At 43.4% G+C, this 10920-nt stretch overlaps 1 protein-coding gene across 2 annotated transcripts in view; it reads right to left on the bottom strand.

Annotated features, from left to right (window-relative positions):
- Nucleotides 1-2290: 2290 nt before the first annotated feature.
- Nucleotides 2291-10920, bottom strand: part of cep131 (centrosomal protein 131) — a 43591-nt gene continuing 34961 nt past the window's right edge. For both annotated transcript variants that reach the window (XM_064933705.1, XM_064933706.1), the window contains 5 exons: nucleotides 9195-9337; nucleotides 8457-8634; nucleotides 4703-4899; nucleotides 4329-4389; nucleotides 2291-4074 (listed from right to left, as the gene is read on the bottom strand). In XM_064933705.1, the coding sequence (XP_064789777.1) occupies nucleotides 4003-4074; nucleotides 4329-4389; nucleotides 4703-4899; nucleotides 8457-8634; nucleotides 9195-9337 (651 nt within the window). In that variant the 3' untranslated portion in view covers nucleotides 2291-4002. The remainder of the gene's footprint in view (nucleotides 4075-4328; nucleotides 4390-4702; nucleotides 4900-8456; nucleotides 8635-9194; nucleotides 9338-10920) is intronic.

Below are 10920 nucleotides of genomic sequence, written 5' to 3'. Positions count from 1 at the left end.
TTGGCTTCCTCTCTGGAAGGAAAGGAGAAAACCTAGAAAGCAGATGCATTTCGACACGCACCACCGGTTGCTTTAGTAGTCAGGAGTGAGAGGGCAAAGAAGTGGAAGGAAAGTGGGTCAGTACAGTCTGGTCAGCTACAGACATCTTTCCAGATGTATGAAAATGACAACCCTTAGGTGTTTTGACCTCTCCACTCCAGACACTAGTGTAAGAAATCAATTCCTTAATGACGGTTTTCAACAAACATACAATACAGTAAATCATGAATAACATTTTAGGCATGTAAATTGGATTTATTCACCACAAAAATAACAGAAATTCCAGTTAATCAAAACACACGGCACAATTCCAAAGGTCACGGAATGGCATTTGATTGGTTGAGGAAATGTTATCGTCTCGGAGAGACGAAACAAGAGAGCAATTGTTTGTTTCCCACAGCGACTATAAAGACGAGAGACTCTGGGACTCTTCCAAATAGGCTTTTCTTCTTTATTCTCTTTTTACTGAGGATCAGTCAACAGTTCTCCTCCTCCCCCACAGTTTCAAACCATCACCATGAATAAGAATGCAACTAAACTACAACAACTAAAGTAGAGCCAAGTTAAGATTCAGACCAGGAGCTACAAGTAAGAACACATGGGGGTACATTAAAATGACAATATATCAAAAACTGAACACAAATAATACAATCAAAGACAGCTGGAGTGGTTTGTGAAGAAAGTCAGATTTCAAATTCAACCCAATTGAAGGGTACAACTAAGAACGAGTGTGTGTTTCACAGAGGTCATCCCAGCCCAAAGTGAAACATACACAAAGGCAGGACTCATTGGCACGTGTGGGACTGGCATGCCAGTCATGCTGCCACCCTTCTGGGCAAAGAGGCCAACAACCCTGGACGCAGTGCCAACTGTCTGAGGAATGGTAGGGATCAAGGCTGTGCCCGGGACCCTATTTCCTATGTAAATGCACTAGTTTTGAGTCCAATGTGGGCCCTGGTCAAAAGTAGTGCAGTATATTTGGAATAGGGAGCTAATTCCACATGCAAACCCTGTAATATCCACCATGGCTACAGAAATATGTACATCCCCAATATAGTGCACTACTGGTCAAAAGTAGAGAATAGAGTGCCATTTAGGATGTAGCCAATGACTAATAACTAATGAAGTTAAAGATGAGAGAAACACATGGTGACTTAACTGCCATTCAAAGACTTGCCATTTAAATGATTCTGTGATATTGATTAGAAGAGTGGAATTTTGTGTCTGAAGTTTGGGAATATTTGGGAATTTTTGGAAGTTGCCCGCCTCCACTCAATAGGATGACGAGAGACGGTATGTGACAGCGCTTCCATTGTTGAGCCTTCACTGTCAGACCTCCCCCAACTGAAAAGCCAAGAAGACAAGGCTAAAAAGGAGAACTAGAAGGAAACCGTAACATTGGCGTTTGACACAAAATCCTCTAGATTTCCCATCGGCAAAACCTGACATACTAAACACATACCATCCTAAATAAAATGGCACCATGGAGCATCACTAACTGTACAGCTCAGACTGGGCGTGGATGTGTAGTGTTTCTGTGAACGAAAAGGTACACAAGAATCATCTTGGAATAGTGCTGCTTGCATTGTAATCATTAACTTCAAACTTCAACTTAGTCATGCATTGATGTTAATGGGAGACTAAATGAAAATTAGACTTCAGTAAAAACCCATCACTTTGTGCATAGCACTTGTATGTAAAGGATAAACACACCGGGAGCCAGTTACGAGAGCATCAGATCAGACGGTAAAATACATTTAAAGAAAATAGTAAATAAATATGAAAAAAATAACATCTGAAATAGATTCAGATAAGAGGACCGACTGAGCAGAACCACACAGGATAATATCTGTCACATTCTTTTTCACCTAAATACAAGGCTTACTTTACTTCCAGGTGGGTTTGCTTCTCACTGAAGCACCAAGATTGTATCCCAAATGGCACCCTATTCCCTATATAGTGCACTACTTTAGACTAGAGTGCCATTTGGGTCGCATTCCAGGCTTCACAACCCCCCTCGGCCCTCTTTCCATTCAGGATATGAAGTTACCCAGAAGTACACTGTTTCAGACTGAAAATTAATAACAAAAACAGTTTCTAGTTTCTGAGTGGGACATACAAAACAATACACTTTTTATGGGGTAAACAAATAAAAAGCAAAAGTATATATATATATATATATATATATATATATATATATATATATATATATATATATATATATATATATATATATATATATATATATATATATATATATAAAAACAACATACAAGATAAAAGAGACATGCAAAACTAGGAAGTACCGAGACGGCTTCTGAAAATCTCATTAACCAGTTTGATAGTTCCTTCCCCTGGATGTTTAGGGGCTACTTTACTTATGTTAAGTGGAGGGGCCCAGTGTTGGACCCTTTCAGAGAGAGTTCGATGTATTTTTGTCACAGTGTAGCCCTCAGACTATCATCCTATCAGACCCACCAGGCTCATGGGGCTTTTAGGTTTGGGTCTCTGGTCACACGAAACCACGAGGCTTGTGTTGTGCCCCCCATACCCCAGTCAGTCCCAGTCTCAGCTTTCCTAATCCTATAAACACTTCCTATGCACATTCCTTCATCGCCCTCTCCTTCTCTCTTGTTCTGTCTCACTTTCAAAACCCACACCACACCGCAACCATGACTCTCAATAAGATTAAATACACTATCAGAGCATCATTACTCACTGTCTCATATCTGTCTATTCTTTCTGCATCCCACAATTACTCCCACACCCATCCCTTACTCTTTCCTTCTATTGACATCCTAGCACACTATACAACTTGTCAACACCAAGGTTAGTATTATTTCTAGACTCATTGTTAGATTTGACTTGGATGAAGACAGTCATAACAAATCTGCCTGTCAGAGCTAAACTAGGCTTGTGACTGCCAGGGGGCAGGGGCAAAGGGTGTGATTGTGAGTGTGTGGGAAGGGGGGGTTGCACCAAGCCAAGGCAGCAGATCCTGTAATTGGCACTAGCCCAGAGGGGCACCGGGACAAAAGACATCTGTAACTCTTACACAAAGGGCAATGCCGAGCAACCTCGAGCCCCAGCTTCATTCAACAGCACTCTGTACTGACGTGTCTGAATAACTAACTGCAGGACCTCAGCAGGGGAAGAGGGTGGTGCTGGGGTGCTAATTCCCTTCCCTCCTTCTCAGAAAGACCACCTAGCCCCCTCCACCTCTCTCTGCCTGCTGGGAAACTTCACACTGTCACAGAGCAGGCCTGGGCTGGCTTAGAACATCTGGAACAGTTCTCTTCTCTGTGGCAGCAACCGAGTCTCTGCTCTGTGGGGTATGAGCTCTCCCACTCCTTCAGATTTTAGGGGGGTTCACAATTCATCAAAATTCCAGAGGTGGTTCCAGAGAATGGTTCAGTCAGTCCAGGACTTCACTGGTCAGTTAAAGAACACAGACCTCCCGGTTCATGGCCCCTACGGGGACAGACTGGTTCTGTTCATTCACTGCTTTACTGTTTGAGCCTCTGTACTGTAAACAATCACTGCCCCCTAGTCTATAAGCCTTATAGGTAGAGTATGGTTCAGTCCTTCCAGGAGTCCACTGGGCAGTTAAAGATCACAGCACCCCTCGTCTGTGGCTCCTCCAGCGTGAGAGGCTCTTAAAACAGCAGACGGTATCCTCTCCAGCCCGTTTCCCTGACCGTATTCGGCCTGCTTGGGAGAGGCCAGGCTCGGTCTCTAATATCTGGGTCTTTATCAAGAAGTCAGCGGAGATACAGTCAGGCAGGCTCAAGTTCTCTGTTTCTCTCACTCTCTCTAGTCCATCAGAAACACATCCACCAAACCAAAGAAAAAACTGAGGGAAAAGTGGGGCCCCAAGTGACAGAACAGATGAAGGAGTGATGAGGGGAAGAGAGAGGCAGAGGAGGTGGAGATGGTGATGTTCAAGTCCTGCCCCCCTGTCAGTCACTTCTCGAGCAGCTGCTTCCTCTGCTGTTCCAATAGGGCCTCCAGGTGGTCTGCCCTCTTCAGAGCAGCCTATGAGAGGAGAACAGCGGGGTTTAACACAGCTATCAATCATCTCTCACGTTCCAACTCAGTTCCTTTCTATCCTCTCCAATGTTTACTTAGTGTAAAACCCCTCTCAGAAACACACTGTCTCTCTACGTCCCAAATGGTGAGTTAATCCCTATATCGTGCACTACTTTTGACCGGAGCCCTATTGGCTCTGGTCAAAAGTAGTGCACTGTAAAGGGAACAGGGTGATCTTTGGGACCCAGACTAGGACTCACCTCATGCTGCTTCCTAAGGCTCGCCACAGTCTCTTCCTTTTTCAAGATGGCTGACTTCACCCTGCCATAATAAGAAAATGTGACAAAGAAAAATAAGGAAAAATAACATTTGTTTGTCATTGAGATTACTTTCTCCTTTTGCTGTTATTTCATTTTAATTGACATCCTACACTACCAACAAACACTGTCCCATTATACAGGTAACATAGACAACAGTCTGAGCCCAGCTATTCTAGAACAGTCTAAACACTGGTGATTAAATTGACATTCCCACAGTTAGTCCCATTGAGGTCTTTCCCAAGTGAGAACTGGCTATAATACCCTGTCACACAATCTCCTCTCCCTCTCTTTTCTTCCCCTCCCTCCATCCTCACCGTTGGTGGACCTCTGCCAGCTCCTCCTCCTTCTCCCTGGTGACCCTCTCGACCTCCAGCCTTAGCCTGGCCCTGACCTCTGATGTCTCGGTCTTCATCCTTCTGTTCTCATCCTCAGTCACAATGAGTCTTTCAGCAAACTCCTGCCTGATAACCTCTGCCAGGCTGCGACGCTCCTCAGACAGCTTGTCACGGATCTGGAGAGGAGGGCAAAAGAGAGGAGAGAGACAGGGGAGAGGGATACAGGATAGAGGGTCAGGGGTGAGAAAGAGTTTACATGGGCACCATTTACCTAGATACAGTGGGGCAAAAAAGTATTTAGTCAGCTACCAATTGTGCAAGTTCTCCCACTTAAAAAGATGAGGCTTGTAATTTTCATCATAGGTAAACTTCAACTATGACAGACAAGATGGGAAAATCACATTGTAGGATTTTTATGAATTTATTTGCAAATTATGGTGGAAAATAAGTATTTGGTCAATAACAAAAGTTTCTCAATACTTTGTTATATACCCTTTGTTGGCAATGACAGAGGTCAAACGTTTTCTGTAAGTCTTCACAAGGTTTCCACACACTGTTGCTGGTATTTTTGCCCATTCCTCCATGTAGATCTCCTCTAGAGCAGTGATGTTTTGGGGCTGTTGCTGGGCAACACGGACTTTCAACTCCCTCCAAAGATTTTCTATGGGGTTGAGATCTGGAGACTGGCCACTCCAGGACCTTGAAATGCTTCTTACGAAGCCACTCCTTCGTTGCTGGGCGGTGTGTTTGGGATCATTGTCATACTGAAAGACCCAGCCACGTTTCATCTTCAATGCCCTTGCTGATGGAAGGAGGTTTTCACTCAAAATCTCACGATACATGGCCCATTCATTCTTTCCTTTACACGGATCAGTAAGTCCTGGTCCCTTTGCAGAAAAACAGCCCCAAAGCATGATGTTTCCACCCCCATGCTTCACAGTAGGTATGGTGTTCTTTGGAAGCAACTCAGCATTCTTTGTCCTCCAAACACGACGAGTTGAGTGTTTACCAAAAAGTTATATTTTGGTTTCATCTGACCATATGACATTCTCCCAATCTTCTTCTGGATCATCCAAATGCTCTCTAGCAAACTTCAGACGGGCCTGGACATGTACAGTGCCTTGCGAAAGTATTCGGCCCCCTTGAACTTTGCCACATTTCAGGCTTCAAACATAAAGATATAAAACTGTATTTTTTTTGTGAAGAATCAACTACAAGTGGGACACAATCATGAAGTGGAACAACATTTATTGGATATTTCAAACTTTTTTAACAAATCAAAAACTGAGAAATTGGGCGTGCAAAATTATTCAGCCCCTTTACTTTCAGTGCAGCAAACTCTCTCCAGAAGTTCAGTGAGGATCTCTGAATGATCCAATGTTGACCTAAATGACTAATGATGATAAATACAATCCACCTGTGTGTAATCAAGTCTCCGTATAAATGCACCTGCACTGTGATAATCTCAGAGGTCCGTTAAAAGCGCAGAGAGCATCATGAAGAACAAGGAACACACCAGGCAGGTCCGAAATACTGTTGTGAAGAAGTTTAAAGCCGGATTTGGATACAAAAAGATTTCCCAAGCTTTAAACATCCCAAGGAGAGCTGTGCAAGCGATAATATTGAAATGGAAGGAGTATCAGACCATTGCAAATCTACCAAGAACTGGCCGTCCCTCTAAACTTTCAGCTCATACAAGGAGAAGACTGATCAGAGATGCAGCCAAGAGGCCCATGATCACTCTGGATGAACTGCAGAGATCTACAGCTGAGGTGGGAGACTCTGTCCATAGGACAACAATCAGTCGTATATTGCACAAATCTGGCCTTTATGGAAGAGTGGCAAGAAGAAAGCCATTTCTTAAAGATATCCATAAAAAGTGTTGTTTAAAGTTTGCCACAAGCCACCTGGGAGACACACCAAACATGTGGAAGAAGGTGCTCTGGTCAGATGAAACCAAAATTGAACTTTTTGGCAACAATGCAAAATGTTATGTTTGGCGTAAAAGCAACACAGCTCATCACCCTGAACACACCATACCCACTGTCAAACATGGTAGTGGCAGCATCATTGTTTGGGCCTGCTTTTCTTCAGCAGGGACAGGGAAGATGGTTAAAATTGATGGGAAGATGGATGGAGCCAAATACAGGACCATTCTGGAAGAAAACCTGATGGAGTCTGCAAAAGACCTGAGACTGGGACGGAGATTTGTCTTCCAACAAGACAGTGATCCAAAACATAAAGCAAAATCTACAATGGAATGGTTCAAAAATAAACATATCCATGTGTTAGAATGGCCAAGTCAAAGTCCAGACCTGAATCCAATCGAGAATCTGTGGAAAGAACTGAAAACTGCTGTTCACAAATGCTCTCCATCCAACCTCACTGAGCTCGAGCTGTTTTGCAAGGAGGAATGGGAAAAAAATTCAGTCTATCGATGTGCAAAACTGATAGAGACATACCCCAAGCGACTTACAGCTGTAATCACAGCAAAAGGTGGCGCTACAAAGTATTAACTTAACGGGGCTGAATAATTTTGCACGCCCAACTTTTCAGTTTTTGATTTGTTAAAAAAAGTTTGAAATATCCAATAAATGTCGTTCTACTTCATGATTGTTTCCCACTTGTTGTTGATTCTTAACAAAAAAATACAGTTTTATATCTTTATGTTTGAAGCCTGAAATGTGGCAAAAGGTCGCAAAGTTCAAGGGGGCCGAATACTTCCGCAAGGCACTGTACTGGCTTAAGCAGGGGGACACGTCTGGCACTGCAGGATTTGAGTCCCTGGTGACGTAGTGTGTTACTGATGGTAGGCTTTGTTACTTCGGTCCCAGCTCTCTGTAGGTCATTAACTAGGTCCCCCCGTGTGGTTCTGGGATTTTTGCTCACTGTTCTTGTGATCATTTTGACCCCATGGGGTGAGATCTTGTGTGGAGCTCCAGATCGAGGGAGATTATCAGTGGTCTTGTATGTCTTCCATTTCCTAATAATTGCTCCCACAGTTGATTTCTTCAAACCAAGCTGCTTACCTATTGCAAATTCAGTCTTCCCAGCCTGGTGCAGGTCCACAATTTTGTTTCTGGTGTCCTTTGACAGCTCTTTGGTCTTGGCTATAGTGGAGTTTGGAGTGTGGCTGTTTGAGGTTGTGGACAGGTGTCTTTTATACTGATAACAAGTTCAAACAGGTGCCATTAATACAGGTAACGAGTGGAGGACAGAGGAGCCTCTTAAAGAAGAAGTTACAGGTCTGTGAGAGCCAAATAAATTCATTAAAAATCCTACAATGTGATTGTCTGGATTTTTTTTCTGTCATAGTTGAAGTGTACCTATGATGAAAATTACAGGTCTCTCTCATCTTTTTAAGTGGGAGAACTTGCACAATTGGTGGCTGACTAAATACTTTTTTGCCCCACTGTATGTCACCCTACAGGCTTGGACCAACATGTATTTACCCAGCCATATGCACCAACACGTATTTACCCAGCCATATGCACCAACATGTATTTACCCAGCCATATGCACCAACATGTATTTACCCAGCCATATGCACCAACATGTATTTACCCAGCCATATGCACCAACATGTATTTACCCAGCCATATGCACCAACATGTATTTACCCAGCCATATGCACCAAAAAGCTTTCAGCATAAAAAGGGCCAACCAATGAGGGGAGGAAGGAAGGAAGGCTGAGTTTTCAAACTACCGGAACAAGGTCTGCTGGTGTCTGTACCTGTGTGATGTTTTCGATCTCCTGCTCTCTCTGTCTGAGATGGCCCTGTAGTGTGATCAGCTCTCCCTCCATCTCACTCTGTCTCTTCTTCATCTCCTGCTGTTTTTCCAAGGCAGACCTCTCAGAGCGCTCCAACTCTTTCAGCTCCGCCTCATATTTCTCCCGCACACGCTTCACACTGAGAGACACACACAGATAGTCAGAAACAGTATATCAAGCTCCAAGGTGAAGTTTCCCCTTGGTACAGATCTAGGATCAGCTTTCCCTCCGACAATCCTAACCTTAACCATTAATAGGGGAATTGCAAATCTGACCCAAGATCAGCATCTAGACCGTCTATCAACACTGTATATCAGGACTCCCGTGTGGCGCAGCGATCTAAGGCACAGCATCTCAGCGCTAGAGGTGTCACTACAGACCCTGGTTCGATTTCAGGCTGTATCACAGCCGGCCGTAATTGGGAGTCCCATAGGGTGGCGCATAATTGGCCCAGGGACGTCTGGGTTAGGGTTTGGCCTGGGTAGGCCATCATTGTAAATAACAATTTGTTCTTCACTGACTTACCTAGTTAAATAAAGGTTAAATATTAAATAAAATAAAAATATCAACATGTAGACATGCTTAGCATGTAGTATGTTCATCCATATGCATATTTATACACATAATCCTTGCAGCACTTGCAAACACACAGACATGAACACACACGGAAACGACACATTTAATGGTGAGATGACTAACCGATTGTCAGCGGCCCGGTCACATTCGTCGCGGGCCCCGCTCGTCTCCTCCTCCAGCCTCTGAATGGCCAGCTCGATCTCTTTGTCCCGCCCCCGACGTACTTCCTCCTTCAGCTCGCGCTCCCGACTCAACAACCATGCTTCCTGCGCGCATGCGCACACACACACACACACACAGACACACGGTAAACCCCTATGCCAGAATACAGACAAACCACTGGCACAACAGCAACAGTGCATGTCATTGTGAAACTGGGATTGTTATGACTTTGTGAACATTAGTTTCTCTGACTGCTGCTGTGAACTTCCTCTGCCTTCCTTCCTGCCCGTCTCCATATGGCCTTTGCCCTGTGGGTCTTAGTATTCACATGACATTTAAGAGGGGAAAGAGGAAGTGGGTGGGGGCAGATGGGAAGGTGGTGTTTTCAGATCGCTCAGAGAACTACCAACTCCCAAACACAATGAAAAATCCCCCTTTAAAAAGGCCCATGGAAAAAACCTGTGTGTGATGGTGGTTGCTAGAGTCCTTCTTGAAAGGACCAGATTAGCAGAAATACATGTTTAAAATACAGAGACCCGCTATGAACAGACCCGAAGACAACTAGACCCGTTGTATATAGACCTGGTCAGATCCAGACCTGGCCCAATCCGAGTGAGGGAAGCAGCAGAAACGTGACCGTTTAGTCATGGTAATTAGGCTCCAAACTCTGATGCTGCTACTGGTCATTAGATGCCTACTAAACTTGCTAACTGCCTGGTACTCAGCACTGTATTGTCCCTCTAATCACTCTGATATCAATGCAAATGTGTTGAAAATCTAATCAAACACTTCATGAGATCCCATGAGCTCATGTTGCGCAACATTTCTATAGGCTATGCAATTGAGTCAGAAAACAGAGTGATTGTCTCTATTAAAAAGAAAAGGATTCCATCAGCTTTCTGTAGGCTAGGCCTACTATATTTATTTCTCAACGTTCCTAATGTTAAGCACATTGCTTCTCTTGACAATAGGATGGCATGAAAATGAACCACGGGAAAAGCATCCTCCAGTTGCTATTTAAGTGCATAGATTACATGTATTTCCTCTTCCCGTTTCGTACAGGTGTATGATAATGGTCCATTCAAAATCAAAACAAATTTCACACATATATTATTTAGTACATGCAAAGACCAGACTAAATCAAGAATAGTCTGATGGGTGACAATATAAGCCTATCACTTGTGAATGATCAATTTACCATGGCAAATATAAGGCATTATCAAGTGCTTTTAAAATTGTGAATGAGTGACTGATGAAGTGTGTACAGCCTGCGAAAAAACTAAATAGAGCTCATGCCTTTCAGGCAACTTTTTTAAAATCATTAGAGTCATGCATGCAGCCTTAGAAAGTATAAAAAAATGTAAACGTATAGCCCAACTTTTGTATCACATTTTTGTATCATTATAAACGGTAAATTAAGCAAATAGGAGTACCTGTTCCTTTGTTAGCTGCTAAACACAGAATAGCCGCATGTGCACACTCCCTCAAATTGTTTGGAGAAAATATCCTTTCTATTTTATTCAGCTATGTTCAATTGTATTGTTCACACTATAACATATTGCCATGGAATTCTAAGCAAATCTTGTCTGCTATGAACTAGTGTAGCCCACAGCCATATGGCATAGCCAGATCAGGGCCTAGCATAAGGACGACTCAGTATGCTATTGTGTACTTCTGAAACAGACTA

The sequence above is a fragment of the Oncorhynchus masou genome, chromosome 24 (genome assembly GCF_036934945.1).
Source record: "Oncorhynchus masou masou isolate Uvic2021 chromosome 24, UVic_Omas_1.1, whole genome shotgun sequence".
NCBI lineage: Eukaryota > Metazoa > Chordata > Actinopteri > Salmoniformes > Salmonidae > Oncorhynchus > Oncorhynchus masou.
Note: the sequence above shows the minus strand (reverse complement) of the source record. Positions and strands in the feature narration are given on the sequence as shown.